Below are 17,096 nucleotides of genomic sequence, written 5' to 3'. Positions count from 1 at the left end.
GAATGTTCAATACACACAATAGGTTGATCAGTAGCCAGTTAGCTAGCTGCTACAGTCCAATATGAATGTTCAATACACACAATAGGTTGATCAGTGGCCAGTTAGCTAGCTGCTACAGTCCAATATGAATGTTCAATACACACAATAGGTTGGTCAGTAGCCAGCTAGCTAGTTCCTACGTCTTTAGCCGCACAGCTAGCAAACACAGCTAGCTATCAACAAAGTCTACCAGCACAGTATCTGTGAGCTGCTGGCTACAGTGCACGGGACAAGAGGACGTTTTCTATATAACTCAACATTTTTAAAACCATCAGTAGAGTTGAAAATGTGATGGAAATCCATTTAACTTGTATTTCTCATACAGTTCATGGGAATTTCTTTTTTTTGTCACGCAAAGCCTTTTATCTGCAATAAGTCTGTTTGATAGAAACACTGACATACTTTAACAGCAGGTGTAAACATAGCTACTAAGGTGGATATTGATCCAACACCTGCCGTTTATTCAAACCAGCCCACTGGGCACAGACGTCAGTTCAACATCTAGTTTCTATTTACATTTCTTTGAGTCGTCAACTAAAGTGAATTCAACATGAAATCAATACAAATATCACCTGTCATTGTATTTATGTTGCCAGTTGAGTGAAAAATAAATACAAATACCTGATGTTGATGGATTTTTACAAATCCAGTCAGTTTCCCACATCTAACATCATCACATGGATTTGCTTTGTTGAAATGACATTGAAACAACGTTTATTCAACCAGTGGGAGGCTTGTAAATGCCCCCAATAAAGTCGAACGAGGAACTCTTCATTGAGACAATGATAAACAGCAATCTGTGGGAGAGTTGTGGTGGATATTATAAATAAGGATCTGCGGAGTCCAAATGAAACCAAGATTCTTTATTTCTGAGCTCAGAGAGAATAACAGAGTAACACAGCGCAGAGGAGACAGTCTGAATTCCTGAAGCATTGGGTGATGAGCACGTATCTTTATAGTTTCCTGTTCCTGGGAGGGACTTTATTCATACAAGGACGCAGGTGCAGCTGATCTGCAACACAGGATGATACTCCCAAGAACAGGAGATTATAATAGGACAGTTTCACAAGGTTAGTCACATACTCAGTTATGTGGACACATACAATTAACATTTTCCATTACAGAGTCTATGAACATTTTCATTTCATTAAATCATCAGTGGGCCAACAATGACACACCCAGATAAACACACATAGTCAGAGTTTAAAAAAGGACCATTTAAACACATGGAATCTGATCTACTCTATATTCAAACTGACATACTCCATATTCAATTCATGTTTTATAATAAACATACAAATATATGTTTGAGTATACTTTGTACCATTTCATTTCATATGGTATAAACAAGTAAACACATTCTCAGTCAACAATATAAGACAATGGGAGCACTGTGTATGTTCTCTGATGAATTTTAAGTCAATGTGATGTGAAATATCAATATACACACTAGGATAAGTAATTATTCTCTCCTGTGTGGATTCTCACATGACGTTTAAGTGACTGTGATGAGCAATATGTCTTCCCACAGTCTGAGAATTTGTAAGGCTTCTCCCCTGTGTGCAGTCTCACATGTTCTTTCAGATTTCCAAAATGGGTAAAACTTTTTGCACACTGAGAGCAATGGAAAGGCTTCTCCCCTGTGTGTATTCGCTCATGAGCTTTCAGATTTCTTAAGTGGCTAAAACTCTTTCCACACTGGGAGCAATGGAAAGGCTTCTCCCCTATGTGCATTAGCTCATGAGCTTTCAGGGTTCCTGCCTGGCTAAAACTCTTTCCGCACTGGGAGCAATAGAAAGGCTTCTCACCTGTGTGTGTTCGCTCATGAGCTTTCAGGATTCCTGACCGGCTAAAACTCTCACCACACTGGGCGCAATGGTATGGCTTCTCCCCTGTGTGTATTCGCTCATGAGTTTTGAGGTTGACTAACCGCATAAAACTATTTCCACACTGGGAGCAATGGAAAGGCTTCTCCCCTGTGTGTGTTCGCTCATGAGATTTCAGATTTCTTAAGTGGCTGACACTCTTTCCACACTGGAAGCAATGGAAAGGCTTCTCCCATGTGTGTATTCGCTCATGAGTTTTCAGGTTTCCTACCTGGCTAAAACTCTTTCCACGCTGGGAGCAATGGAAAGGCTTCTCCCCTGTGTGTGTTCGCTCATGAGATTTCAGGGTGTCTAACCGTTTAAAACGCTTTCCACAGTGGGCGCAATGGTATGGCGTCTCCCCTGTGTACATTCGCTCATGAGCATTCAGGTTTCCTAACTTGATGAAACTCTTTCCAATCTGGGAGCAGAGGTGTCGTCTTGCTGGCTTGGACATCTCTGGCTCTGGTCCCTCCGAGTTTGTTTTTTCTCCTGCCAAAGAGTGTTTATTTAAAGAGAGATCTGATTGAAACGTCCACATGATAAAAACGCCTTGCTATGAGGTTTAATCCAAATCACATCCATTAATAACCAGAGGCAAGTTCTCAAACATTTCAAAATTTAAAACAAATGTTGTACAGCTTCCTGGTAATTAATGATAATATGTTTACATTACTTATTTTACTCATTCTGTTTTAGAAGTCAGAACACAAAGAACTAGACAGTTCTATGACACTCAAGACACAGACATCACTGGATTCCTTTCGAGCAGGTGGTTTGTATATATATATAATACCATACAACCATATATATATAACCTTAATAGCTGTACGATACAGAATGTGATTTTTTCTATACGCACTAAAGCTTATTTCTCTCCAATTTTGTGCCCAAATTTGTTTACATCCCGTTGCCAAGATATTCCATCCACCTGACAGGTGTGGCATATCAAGAAGCTGATTAAGCAGCATGGTCATAACACATGTGCACCTTGTGCTGGGGACAATAAACCAGCATGGTTACCACAATATTCTGCAAGAAGTAGAGTGATGGAGTGCTGCATCAGATGACCTGGCCTCCACAATCACCCGACCTCAACCCAATTAAGATGGTTTGGAATGAGTTGGACCGCAGAGTGAAGGAAAAGTAGCCAACAAGTGCTCAGCATATGTGGGAACTCCTTCAAGACTGTTGGAAAAGCATTTCAGGTGAAGCTGGTTGAGAGAATGCCAAGAGTGTGCAAAGCTGTATTTGTATTAGTCGGGGATAGCCCTACTGGTAACAGATACCAGTGGGCAGATCTATTGTATTTGTTCAAACTAAACTACAGCACTTACTTTGTGTCAAATCTGATCCTTTCTTCTCTTCTCCTCCTCTCACAGTTCCACTCAGCCCCGTTGTTTTCCTGTAGTCCACCAGCAGCACAGACAACCTCTTCATACCCAGCAGTAAGGTGCTACCAGGAGAGACACGACACGGGGACTCCAGGAGAGAGGAAGGGCTAGCGTTGTCCTGGTAACCATAAAGAGGGGACACAGACACATATCATTATGGATGCTGATGCCACTGTTGTCATAAAGTGCTTTACAGAAACCCAGCCCAAACCCAGATAGAGCAAGCTGTATGCTAGACCAGACCAAGCTGTACCATCTGGTGTTCTGATCTGGAGAGACTCTTCTCTGACTCGTCAGCATCAGGATGTTGTTGAGGCTCCCCAGAGGATCCACGATAGTCATGTCTCTCTCCTGTGTGAACAATCATAGGGTCTTACAAGAGGCATTAATATCTCTAAACAGGGCCTAAAATGTGAAAGGGTTGTTCCACTAAATGGGTGCCTTTTGCTTCCCTATGATATTATAAGTAGAAATGATGCACCAATATTGAATTTTAAAAGCCTGTTGTATTAGATGAGAGGTACTTTAATGTAGACCACATGGAGAATTCAACAGATCTAATTTAAAAGACCCCAAAATATATGTACCAATGGCAGATTGCACCTTTAACAATTCCTACAGTACTGAACAACATATTCAAGTGTAGAACTTCAGTATAATGCCCCTTTAAAACCCCACATTTGTTCAGGTGGGTATAATTTGTGTAACGTTCCAACAGGAATATGTTCCAAAAACTTCGTAAGTAACAAGGTTGCCAACAAACAGCGCATACAAAGTTGTTTAGCGGCAGAATAAGATACCAGGTAGGGAGTGGGCTATTTCATTAGGTTTTTCACTCACCAAGTTTATTCTGAAAAATGTCTGTCCTCACTCTGGTAGCCTACGGACAAACATTAAGAATAAGCTACATGGTGAGTTGATACCTATTCGGCAGCTAGTTAGTTAGCTAGTTAGCTAGGTGAATTATTCATGCTAATTTGTATGCGCTGTTTGTTGGCAACCTTGTACTTTACGAAGTTTTTGGAACAGATTCCTGTTGTGACGTTCCACAAATTATACCCACCCCATTAGTTCAACAACTGCATAGTTTGTGACCCTGTTTTAAAGACTGTACTCACTGGTGGTAATCGAAACTTCCCTCTTCCTCCTCCTCTTTTATTGAGATAGCTTCCTCTTCCTCTTTTACACCAAAATGTTCTTCCTCTTCATTCACTACACTCTCTTCTTTCAATGTTATGTCATCTTCCTCGTTTTTGATTCTGAAAGCTTCTACCTCCTCTTTTTCCACTCTGACAACCTCTTTCCCATCTTCCTCTTTCACTGTAATATCATCCTCTTCTTCTTTCAATGTGATAGCCTCCTCTTCCTCATTTTTCATTCTGAAAGCTTCTTCCTCTCCTTTCACCAGAGCTTCTTTCTCCGTCTTGCTTAGTGAACTCATGCTCCGGGAGATTAGCCTAGTGCTGTATCAATTTACTACATTTGCTAATTTAACAAGCAAATTACGTTTAAATGAACTAGTAGATAGGTAAACAGAATTATGTTCAGAACACTAAGATTAATATACACAAGATTGGTCTAAAACGCCTCAATGTTTCAGTTTTATGTTCGATAGCAAACCACCGCCTTTGTTGAATCAGAAGCCTGTTGTCGCTGTTGAAGAAGCCTCCAGTTCCGTCCACTAGATTATACGTCACGCAAGAAGCATCACCTGAAATACTAATATCGCCATCTGCTGACAGGAGTGGGTAACGCAGATTGGTACAAAATCTCCATTACAATGTTTATTCTGTCAAGCAATGTCATGAGAAGTAATTTAAAAACAACCAGATGTTATATTTTCTCTTACTTATTACAGCCAATACTTTCCTCCAGGGATGACCTGCCCATTAGGCAGGATTAGGTGACAGATTGAAGAGGGTGGCATATTCCTAGCTAAATTGACCAAGGCTCATCGCTAACAACACATAATAACACCTCACATAATGCTGCCCAAAAACAATGAAATCTTCTCTCACCCAGTAGCATATGGACTATTTAGGTGAGTGTTGTTGTTGCCACATGAAGCAGTGCCCACTTTGCATAAGGAAACATGGACAGATAGGGCTCTACCTGTGTAGAACACATGCCCCTTTACCCTTCCAGTCTCTAAAGTGGCCTTTTGGGTGGTGGTATAATTTGGATTCATTTTTTGTCATCGTTATTCTAAACCCACTGCTTGCAAGTCGTCATTAAATTAGCATCAGTGATTTTTATTCCCTTCAACTTTCTGAAGAGGAAACAGCCAGGAAATGCCCCTGTCTGAGTGCATTTGTCTACCACTATGTGTAGCTGTTAGCGATGATGCTAATGACAACCATCTTCTGGTTGATAGAAAAGCTTTCCCAAAAACCTTGTCAACTAAATGTTAACTACAAAGTAGTCTATGTTTACCTGACAGAATGATATCATGATTATTTGCATCAATCCAGTTGTGATTTGTTCAGCAAACTCTGCAATCACGTGTGCAAAAGAGACACCACTAACCAAGCGAGGCTCTTGCTGGTGCCACTTGAATTAAAGGGTATCTACACCCCAAATACCATTTTCAGATTTTCCTCAGACTTCAAAAGTGGTCTCCTGATGTGGTTTAAGTATTGTTGTGGACTCACATCCAATTGTGTAGTTTCTCTATTAACAGTGTGATTTTGAGAGAGAAAAACAGGGACAAATCAGAAACCAACGAAAAACTTCCTCTTCAGACAATTCCTTTGACCTCATGGCTTGGTTTTTGCTTTGACATGCACTGTCAACTGTGGGACCTTATATAGACAGGTCTGTGCCTTTCCAAATCATGTCCAATCAATTGAATTAACCCCAAGTGGACTCCAAGTTGTAGAAACATCACAAGGATGATCAATGGAAACAGGATGCACCTGAGCTCAATTTCGAGTCTCATAGCAAAGGGTCTGAATACTTATCTAAATAAGGTATCTGCTTCTTGTTTTTAAGAAATGTGCAAAAAATTGTTGCGTGTAGATTGTTTAAGAAATTGTTTTATTTAATCAACTTTAGAAAAAGGCTGTAACATAAAATGTTTAAAAAGTCAAAGGGTCTGAATACTTTCAAAAGGCCCTGTAAGTGATTGAGGAGAGAGCATAATTGCTATATTCTAATTAAAATAATTGACCCATAAGAGAACACATGACCAAAGCAAGGTGTGACCCATATAGAATTAAAACATTATTCTTATTGAGAAATATAATCTAATAAACAATTGTTAGCATAACCAAAGACATGAAAACTGACACCAACATTGTATTTAGCTAGGCTTTCATACGGCCAGGAAGGTCATTTAGAATAACAATAGACATTGTTGCTAGTTTAGCAATGAAGATAGTGAAGGTTCATGAATGTTGGATCCACCCATTTTCATCTTTATTGACATACCCAAATCCAACTGCGTGTAGCTCAGGCCCTGAAGCAAGGATATGCATATTCTTGGTACCATTTGAAAGGAAACACTTTGAAGTTTGTGGAAATGTGAAAGTAATGTAGGAGAATATAACACATTAGATCTGGTAAAAGATAATACAAAGAAAAAAACTTTTGTATTTTTTTTGTACCATCATCTTTGAAATGTAAGAGAAAGGCCATATTGTATTATTCCAGCCCAGGTGCAATTTAGATTTTGGCCACTAGATGACAGCAGTGTGTGTAAAGTTTTAGACTGATCACTTCAGGAATGAGCGAGCTACATGACATTTAGCATGAAGTCACCCAGGTGTCCCACAAGTTGGCCAAATGTACCCAAGTTGCCAAATTGGTAAAGTGATACATTTTCAAGCAAATAACTATATACAACATATAAAAATGCTATGCCTAACACACCCTCTCTCAAAAAAAATGAACAAAAAGAATACAAATTACACACTTTAGAATGACAGTATTTGGAAGATTCTCAGTCCTACACAATATCGTGCTGCTGATGCCAAGTCCCATAGCAGTCTCTTTCTGGTGTGAAGCAGAGGGTAACAGAACAAGTGGGGCAGGTGACGGGGCCTTTCCTGTGACACAGAACACAACGACGCCTCCCTACTGTGCCCTTTTTGCCCTTAGGCACATTCATGCCTGCAGATAGGAATTTGGGAATGTGAACAACACTGGTGACAGGAGTAGAGGGGACAGAAGGTGCTGCAGTGGACTTTGTGCCGTAGCCAGTAAGCTCCTGGATGAGCAGCTCTCTGAAGGCTAGCTGTGTCATGGAGGTCTGTCCAGAGCTCTTAGCCATTTCCTTCTGGAGGACGAATGCATTCACCACAGCAATGTCAATGAAGTGGTAGAACAATGTCCTGTACCATTTCATTGTCATGTGGAGAACATTGTTGTAGCCTATCAGAGCATCTGACAGGTCCACACCTCCCATGCTCTTGTTGTAGTCCTTCACAGCAGCAGGAATGGGGACATTTTTCTTGGTCCATGCCCCATTAGCGTCCTTCACACGCCTGACGACGTGATTTCCACTGAAGGATTTGTGGATAGTGGTGCACATGACCACCTCTCTGGTATCCATCCACTTTACAAAGAGCAGGTCATCTTTACGAATCCATCGCATGGTACCCCTATCAGCCCTCTTAGGCATGTCGTTCACTTTAGTTTTTGGAAAACCCTGTCTGTTGGTACGAATGGTGCCACAAGCCCACACATCCAGCTTCCTCAGGTCTGTGAACAGGGTAGGGCTTGTGTAGAAGTTGTCCATAAACAGTTTGTAGCCCGTCCCCAGCAGTTGAAAATCCAACAACTCCATAACGGAATCATAACCAAGTCCCTTACCGGTAGCAAAACCGCTTTCCCCCCCATAAACAAACAAATTCCAAGTGTAGGAACACACAGAATCGGCCAAAACAAACAGTTTGTACCCACACAGCTTGTTACACATATATTGTTTGAGGCCAATTCTAGCCTTTGAGGCTACCATCCTCTCATCTATGGACAGGTTCTGGTTGGGCTGAAAATGGGTCTTGCAGGCCTCAACCATGCTGGGGTAGAGAGGTTTGATTTTGCAGAGCCTATCAAAGCTTGCTGTGCCTCTCTTCTTGTCATTGTCGTCGTCAGCTTGTGGGTCACTGATATGAAGCGCCCGTGAGATAGTCAGAAACTTGTTACAAGACATGAAAGTGGTGGGGAAAGGCAGTTGGTAGAGTGTTGACGTTCTCCAGTAGTCCTTCAGGTTTTTACACTTCACAAGCCCCATGTAAATAACCAGTGAGATGTAACAGTACAGGTCTTGGATGGAAATGGGCTTCCATGCCTCTTTCTTGCCTGCTTGTTTCTTAGCCCCATACTTGTTGGTGTTAGACACCAGCGAATCCAGAACTGACAAGGAGAAAAACATCTGGAAAAGATGAAGGGGGCTGTACTTTGCAGTCATGTCCATCTGAGGTCCTGGCTGCCTTTTTGGTCTAAATGTTGGTGCACTTGGTTCCACATCCACGTCTAGCACAGTGTGCCAACGCCCCTCGGTCCCTTTGTCTGCAGGTTGTGCACTGGCCCTCCTCCGCTTCTGGACTGGCCTCTTCACACCTCTAGATGGCCGGGCGGGGGAAGGTGTGGAGCCGGAGACAGCAGGGGTCCGGCTGGATGAACCAGCTTCAGCGTCTGAATTAGTGGGGGATGAACAACTTGACATTGAGGGTTCCCATTGTTCATCCGAGTCCCTGGCACTGTGTAAGAAAAAAAAATTCAGTAAGAATACTTTTACAGATGAGCCCTGTATCAACAGGTAAAATAAACAGATATGTATAATATAGAGTAGAGGGAACACAATCACTATGGTGAAGTGCTGTTCCATTCCAATCCGGTCATTGTTGTGGGCCTGCCCTCCCCTCAACAGCCTCCAATGGCCATTAATATAACAATGGAATGGAACAGCAAACAATCACCTCACCAGTCACCACGCTCCCTCTACTCCGCACAATCAATATAGCGTGGTCACTGTGGTGAGGTGATTGTGTGGAGTAGAGGGAGCGTGGTCACTGTGGTGAGGCGATTGTGCGGAGCAGAGGGAGCGCGGTCACTGTGGTGAGGTGATTGTGTGGAGTAGAGGGAGCGTGGTCACTGCGGTGAGGTGATTGTGTGGAGTAGAGGGAGCGCGGTCACTGCGGTGAGGCGATTGTGCGGAGTAGAGGGAGCGCAGTCACTGTGGTGAGGTGATTGTGCGGAGCAGAGGGAGGGTGATGAGGTGTGTTTGCTGTTCCATTCAACTCCACTCCATTTTTATATAAAAAATATTGATATAATATTAAAATATGTACAATATAAAAAAATATATACACACATACATACGTGTACTTTACACATTTCATTACTGATTATATTTTTATATATTGCAAATAAAAAAAATCTCAAATGGATAATACTTGATATTATTAATTTCAAACAACGGCATTATCATAAGAAGAACTTACCAGTCCAAAACGATGTCCTCCCCGTGTAAAAACATATCTTCCGTCTGTGAGTCAAAGCCATGTTCGCTCAATGACTCGTCTTCGTCCTGTAGTAACTCTGTGTCACTTTCCCCATCTCCAGTGCGTGTCCTCTCATGTCTTTTCAGGCTTCCTAACTTGGTAAAACTCTTTCCAATCTGGGAGCAGAGGTGTCCTCTTGCTGGTTTGGACGTCTTTGGTTCCTCCAAGTTTGGTTTTTCTCCTGCCAAAGACAGTGTTTATTTAAAGAGAGAACTGAATGAAACCTCCACATGATAAAACTGCCTTGCTATGAGGTTTAATCCAAATCAGATCCCTCAACCTGAGGCCAGTTTTCAAACATTTAATCATTTAAAACAATCTTGGTGTGATTTTAACCTCCCTGGGCGAGGTGGGACGCTAGTCAACAGCCAGTGGAATCGCGTGGCACGAAATACAAATACCTCAAAAATGCTATAACTTCAATTTCTCAAACATATGACTATTTTACACCCTTTTAAAGACAAGACTCTCGTTAATCTAACCACATTGTCCGATTTCAAAAAGGCCTTACAGCGAAAGCAAAACATTAGATTGTCAGGAGAGTACCCTGCCAAAAATAATCACACAGCCATTTTCAAAGCAAGCATATGTCACAAAAACCAAAACCACAGCTAAATGCAGCACTAACCTTTGATGATCTTCATCAGATGACACTCCTAGGACATTATGTTATACAATACATACATGTTTTGTTCAATCAAGTTCATATTTATATCAAAAAACAGATTTTTACATTAGCATGTGATGTTAAGAACTAGCATACCCACCGCAAACGTCCGGTGAATTTACTAAATTTCTCACGATAGACGTTCACAAAATACATAATTATTTTAAGAATTATAGATACAGAAGTCCTTTATGCAAGAGCGGTGTCAGATTTCAAAATAGCTTTTCGGCGAAAGCACATTTTGCAATATTCTGAGTACATAGCCCTGCCATCACGGCTAGCTATTTTGACACCAACCAAATTTGGGGCAACCTAAACTCAGAATTACTATTAGAAAAATTGGATTACCTTTGCTGTTCTTCATCAGAATGCACTCCCAGGACTTCTACTTCAACAACAAATGTTGTTTTGGTTCCAAATAATCCATAGTTATATTCAAATAGCTCCGTTTTGTTCGTGCGTTCAGGTCACTATCCGAAGGGTAACGCGCGAGCGTATTTCGTGACAAAAATACAAAATATTCCATTACCGTACTTCGAAGCATGTCAAACTCTGTTTAAAATCAATTTTTATGCTATTTTTCTCGTAAAATAGCGATAATATTCCAACCGGGCGACGTTGTATTCATTCAAAGGCTGAAAGAAAAAAAATGGAGAATTCTCATGAACGCGCATCTCCAGTGTCACTGTCCCCAGGCTGAGCACTCACACATTCTCCTGCTGTTCTTCGCCCAGAGACAGCAGACACCCCATTACACTTTCTGGCGCCTTCTGAGAGCCAATGGAAGCCTTAGAAAATGTCACGTTACAGCAGAGATGCTGTATTTTCGATAGAGATGCAACAGAAGGACAACAAATTGTCAGACAGGGCACTTCCTGTATGGAATCTTCTCAGGTTTTGGCCTGCCATATGAGTGCTGTTATACTCACAGACACCATTCAAACAGTTTTAGAAACTTTAGTGTTTTCTATCCAAATCTACTAATTATATGCATATTCTCGTTTCTGGGCAAGAGTAGCAACCAGTTTAAATCGGGTATGTTTTTTTATCCGGCCGTGCAAATACTGCCCCCTAGTCCCAACAGGTTAAAACAAATGTTGTAGAGCTTCCTGGTAATTTCTGATAATATGTTTACTTACTTATTAATTCTGTTTTAGAAGTCAGAATACAAACAACTAGACAGTTCTAGGACACTCAAGACACAGACGTCGATAGATTCCTATCGAGCAGGTGGTTCTAAATATATAACCTTCATAGCTGTAAGATACATAATTTGACTTTTTCCATATGCACAAAAGCTTCTCTCTCATTTTGTGCACAAATGTGTTTATATCCCTTTGCCAAGATAATCCATCCACTTGACAGGTGTGGCATGTCAAGAAGCTGATTAAACAGCATGATCATTACACAGGTGCACCTTGTGCTGGGGACAATAAAAGGCCACTAAAATGTGCAGTTTTGTCACACAACACAATGCCACAGATGTCTCAAAGGAGTGTGCAATTGCCATGCAGGAATATGCACTGGAGCTGTTACCAGATAATGAAATCTTAATTTCTCTACTATAAGCCACCTCCAATGTCGTTTTCGAGAATTTGGTGATCGGCAAACTTAATGATGGTGTTGAATTCATGCCTGGCCGTGCAGTCATGAGTGAACAGGGAGTACAGGAGGAGCCTGAGTACGCACCCCTGAGGGGACCTCATGTTGAGGAACAGCGGAGTGGAGGTGTTGTTTCCTACCTTCACCACCCGGGGGCAGCCTGTCAGGAGTCCAAAACCCAGTTGCACAGGGCAGGGTTCAGACCCAGGGCCTTGAGCTTAATGATGAGTTGAATGCTGAGCTATAGTCAATGAACAGCATTCTTACATAGGTATTCCTCTTGTCCAGATGGGATAGGGCAGTGTGATGGCATCGTCTGTGGATCTATTGGGGCGGTAAGCAAATTGGAGTGGGTCTAGGGTGGAGGTGATATGGTCCTTGACTAGTCTTTCAAACCACTTCATGATGACAGAAGTGAGTGCTACTGGACAATAGTCATTTAGTTCAGTTACCTTTGCTTTCTTGGGGATGGGAACAATGGTGGACATCTTGAAGCATGTGGGGACAGCAGACTGGGATAGGGAGAGATTGAATATGTCTGTAAACACACCAGTCAGCTGGTCTGCGCATGCCCTGAGGATGCGGATAGGGATGCCGTCTGGGCCGGCAGACCTGCGAGGGTTAACACTTAAATATCTTACTCAAGTCGGCCACCGAGGAGAGCCAAAATAAATTCTTCAGAGTTCAAGTAACAGACACATCTCAACATCAACTGTTCAGAGAAGACATCGTGAATCAGGCCTTCATGGTCAAATTGCTGCAAAGAAACCACTACCAAAGGACAACAATGAGAACAAGAGACTTGCTTGGGGAAAGAAACACCAGCAATGGACATTAGACTGGCGGAAATTTGTCCTTTGGTCTGATGAATCCAAAGTTGAGATTTTTGGTTCCAACCGCCGTGTCTATGTGAGATACAGAGTAGGTGAACTGATGATCTCTGCATGTGTGGATCCCACCGTGAAGCATGGAGGAGGAGGTGTGATGGTGTGTGGGTGCTTGCTGGTGACACTGTCAGTGATTTATTTAGAATTCAAGGCACACTTAACCAGCATGGCTATCTCAGCATTCTGCAGTGATACGCCATCCCATCTGGTTTGCGCTTAGTGGGACTATCGTTTGTTTTTCAACAGGACAATGACCAAACACACCTCCAGGCTGTGTAAGGACAATTTGACCAAAAAGGAGTGATGGAGTGCTGCATCAGATGACATGGTCTCCACAATCATCCAACCTCAACCCAATTGAGATGGTTTGGGATGAGTTGGACCGCAGAGTGAAGGAAAAGCAGCCAACAAGTGCTCAGCATATGCGAGTCCTCCTTCAAGACTGTTGGAAAAGCATTCCAGATGAAGCTGGGTGAGAGAATGCCAACAGTGTGCAAAGCTGTATTTGTATTAGTCGGGGACAGCCCTACTGGGAACAGATACCAGTGGGCAGATCTATTTTATTTGTTCAAACATTTTTCAGTGTTATGATATTCATAACATCCATATCCACCAGTCTATCTTCATGTCAACTAACATAACTCTGCTGGTTGTCCTGGTAACAGAAACCAGTGGGCAAATCTATTTTATTTGTTCAAACTAAACTACAGCACTTACTTTGATGAGTCAAATCTGATCCTTTCTTCTCTTCTCCTCCTCTCACAGTTGCACTCAGCCCCGTTGTTTTCCTGCAGTCCACCAGCAACACAGACAACCTCTTCATACCCAGCAGTAAGGTGCTACCAGGAGAGGCACGACACGGGGACTCCAGGAGGGAGGAAGGGCTGGCGTTGTCCTGGTAACCATAAAGAGGGGACACAGACACATATCATTATGGATGCTGATGTCACTTATCATAAAGTGCTTTACAGAAACCCAGCCCAGACCCTGATAGAGCAAGCTGTATGCTAGACCAGACCAAGCTGTACCATCTGGTGTTCTGATCTGGAGAGACTCTTCTCTGCCTCGTCAGCATCAGGATGTTGTTGAGGCTTCCCAGAGGATCCACAATAGTCATGTCTCTCTCCTGTGTGAATGAGAACATCAAACAGATTGTAAAGTTATGACCGTCTCTTAAAATCACAGTCTTACAAGAGGCATGAATGTCTAAAAAGGGCCTAAAATGGCCACATTCATCATGATTTTATAAAATATTGTTTGTGTTGTGAACGTAAAAGGGTCGTTCCACTAATTGGGTGCCTTGTGTCCCTTTGATATTTTAAGTATAAATTATGCTCCAATATTATATTTCAAAAGCCTGTTATATTAGATGAGCTGCACTTTAATATAGACCACGTGGAGAATTCAATATATCTACTTGAAAAGTCCCCAAAATATATGTACCAATGGCGGATTGTCCCTTAATTCCTACAGTACTGAACAACATATTCAAGTGTAGAACTTCAGTAGAATGCCCCTTTAAAACCACACATTAAATTAACAACAACATAGTTTGTGCCCCTGTTTTTAAGACAATACTCACTGGTATTAATCGGTACTTCAGTCTCCTCCTCCTTTCTCACTCCAAAAACGTATTTTCTCTCCTCTTTTATTGAGATAGCTTTCTCTTTCACTCCAAAATGTTCTTCCTCTTTTTTCACTACATTCTCTTCTTTCAATGTTATGGCATGTTTTTCCTTTTTCATTCTGAATGCTTCTTCCTCTCCTTTCACCAGAGCTTCTTTCTCCGTCTTGCTTAGTGAACTCATGCTCCGGGAGATTAGCCTAGTGCAGTGCAGTATCAAGTTAACACATTCGCTAATTTCACAAGCAAATTACGTTGAAATGAGCTAGTAGATACGTAAACAGAAGTTTGTTCAAAACACTAAGAGTAATATACACAAGATATGTCTAAAACGCTTCAATGAATCGGTTTTATGTTCGCTAGCAAACCACCGCGTTGGTTGTTGAATCAGAAGTATGTTGTCGCTGTTGAAGAAGCCTCCAGTTCCGTCCACTAGATTATACGTCACGCAAGAAGCATCACCTGAAATACTCATATCGCCATCTGCTGACTGGAGTGGGCAACACAGATTGGAACAAAATCTCCATTACAATGTTTATTCTGTCAAGCAATGTCATGAGAAGTAATTTAAAAACAACCAGAGCCTTCCCTGTAGCTCAGTTGGTAGAGCATGGTGTTTGCAACACCAGGGTTGTGGGTTCGATTCCCACGGGGGGGCAGCACAGAAAAAAATGTATGATATGTATGAAATTGTATGAAATGTATGCATTCACTACTGTAAGTCGCTCTGGATAAGAGCGTCTGCTAAATGACTAAAATGTATATGTAAAATGTTTTCTCTTACTTCTTACAGCCAATACTTTCCTCCGGGGCTGACCTGCCCATTAGGCAGGATTAGGTGACAGATTGAAGAGGCATATTCAGAGACAAATTGACCAAGGCTCATCGCTAACAACACATATTAACACCTCACATAATGCTGCCCAAAAACAATGAAAACTTCTCTCACCCAGTGGCATATGGACTATTTAGGTGAGTGTTGTTGTTGCCACATGAAGCAGTGCCCACTTTGCAAAAGGCTACATGGACAGATAGGGCTCTACCTGTGTAGAACACATGTCCCTTTACCCTTCCTGTCTCTAAAGTGGCCTTTTGGGTGGTGGTATAATTTGGATTAACTTTTCCTCATAGTTATTTTGAACCCACTGCCTGCAAGTCGTCGTTAAATTAGCATCAGTGATTTGTATTTTCCTTCAACTTTCTGAAGAGGAAACAGCCAGGAAATGTCCCTGTCTGAGTGTATTTGTCTACCACTATGTGTAGCTGTTAGCGATGATGCTAATGACAACCATCTTCTGGTTGATAGAAAAGCTTTCCCAAAAACCTTGTCAATTAACTAAAAAGTAGTCTATGCCTACCTTGCAGAATGATATCATGACTATTTGCATCAATCCAGTTGTGATTTGTTCATCAAACTCTGCAATCACATGTGTGCTACAGAGACACCACTAACCAAGCAAGGCTCTTGCTGGTGCCACATGAATTAAAGGGAATCTACACCCAAAAATGAAAATGTCTTAGATTTTTCTGACTTCAAAAGTGGTCTCTTGATGTGGTTTAAGTATTGTTGTGGACTTAAAACATCCAATGTTGTTGTTTTTCCTATTAACAGTGTGATTTAGAGAGAAAAACAGGGACAAATCAGAAACCTGGAATCACTAAACGTAGAAAACAGAATAATAAATAAATAAATGGAATTAGGTAAGAAAAATTCAAAAATATTTGATAGAGATGTTATATATAGATAGAGATGTTATAGGGCCCTAAATATTCTATACATTTTCTCTCATTACTGTATTATTTATTGATAGTGCAGAGTAACAGCTGTATCCTGAAGTGACCTTTAACCTCTCTGGTCCTCAATACTTCTTCCACTGGATCAAAGCTTCAGCCAAGTAGGATACATGATAGTGGCAACACATGGAGTTGGGTTGGATATAGTCATGGTAGGATACATGATAGTGGCAACACATGGAGTTGGGTTGGATATAGTCATGGTAGGACACATGATAGTGGCAACACATGGAGTTGGGTTGGATATAGTCATGGTAGGACACATGATAGTGGCAACACATGGAACTGGGTTGGATATAGTCATGGTAGTATACATGATAGTGGCAACACATGGAGTTGGATATAGTCATGGTAGTCCATACCAGGTGGAGATGGCTCCAATATGGAGTTGGGGGGTACCAGGTGGAGATGGCTCCAGTATGGAGTTGGGGGACCAGGGGAGATGGCTCCAGTATGGAGTTGGGGGACCAGGGGGAGATGGCTCCAGTATGGAGTTGGGGTCCCAGGTGGAGATGGCTCCAGTATGGAGTTGGGGTCCCAGGTGGAGATGGCTCCAGTATGGAGTTGGGGGGTACCAGGTGGAGATGGCTCCAGTATGGAGTTGGGGGGTGCCAGGGGGAGATGGCTCCAGTATGAAGTTGGGGGGTACCAGGTGGAGATGGCTCCAGTATGGAGTTGGGGGGTACCAGGGGGAGATGGCTCCAGTATGGAGTTGGGG

The 17,096-nt window shown here is 42.0% G+C and overlaps 2 protein-coding genes across 2 annotated transcripts; both read right to left on the bottom strand.

Annotated features, from left to right (window-relative positions):
• Positions 1-887: 887 nt before the first annotated feature.
• On the bottom strand, positions 888-3,579 carry LOC115177673 (zinc finger protein 239-like). Its single transcript, XM_029738621.1, has 3 exons — positions 3,552-3,579; positions 3,242-3,416; positions 888-2,396 (listed from the first exon to the last, which is right to left on the bottom strand). The coding sequence occupies exons 1-3, from the start codon at positions 3,552-3,554 to the stop codon at positions 1,489-1,491; spliced, it is 1,086 nt and encodes a 361-aa protein (XP_029594481.1). The 5' UTR covers positions 3,555-3,579; the 3' UTR covers positions 888-1,488.
• Positions 3,580-6,983: 3,404 nt separating this feature from the next.
• LOC115177637 (piggyBac transposable element-derived protein 4-like) lies at positions 6,984-14,016 on the bottom strand. Its single transcript, XM_029738570.1, has 4 exons — positions 13,989-14,016; positions 13,678-13,855; positions 9,745-9,985; positions 6,984-9,000 (listed from the first exon to the last, which is right to left on the bottom strand). The coding sequence occupies exons 1-4, from the start codon at positions 13,989-13,991 to the stop codon at positions 7,245-7,247; spliced, it is 2,178 nt and encodes a 725-aa protein (XP_029594430.1). The 5' UTR covers positions 13,992-14,016; the 3' UTR covers positions 6,984-7,244.
• Between the last annotated feature and the right edge of the window lie 3,080 nt (positions 14,017-17,096).

Source organism: Salmo trutta, chromosome 38, assembly GCF_901001165.1.
Source record: "Salmo trutta chromosome 38, fSalTru1.1, whole genome shotgun sequence".
Taxonomy (NCBI): Eukaryota; Metazoa; Chordata; class Actinopteri; order Salmoniformes; family Salmonidae; genus Salmo; species Salmo trutta.
The sequence above is the reverse complement of the archived record's forward strand: the minus strand, read 5'-3'. Positions and strand labels throughout refer to the sequence as shown.

What these genes read in the sequence shown, in the direction of transcription:
- LOC115177673 (XM_029738621.1), bottom strand. An exon ending in AGGATCAGATTTGACACAAA is followed by an intron (nt 2,397 to 3,241) that starts GTAAGTGCTGTA and finishes ACTCTTTGGCAG; the next exon opens with GAGAAAAAACAAACTCGGAG.
- LOC115177637 (XM_029738570.1), bottom strand. An exon ending in ATCAGATTTGACTCATCAAA is followed by an intron (nt 9,986 to 13,677) that starts GTAAGTGCTGTA and finishes TGTCTTTGGCAG; the next exon opens with GAGAAAAACCAAACTTGGAG. An exon ending in GAGGACATCGTTTTGGACTG is followed by an intron (nt 9,001 to 9,744) that starts GTAAGTTCTTCT and finishes TTTCTTACACAG; the next exon opens with TGCCAGGGACTCGGATGAAC.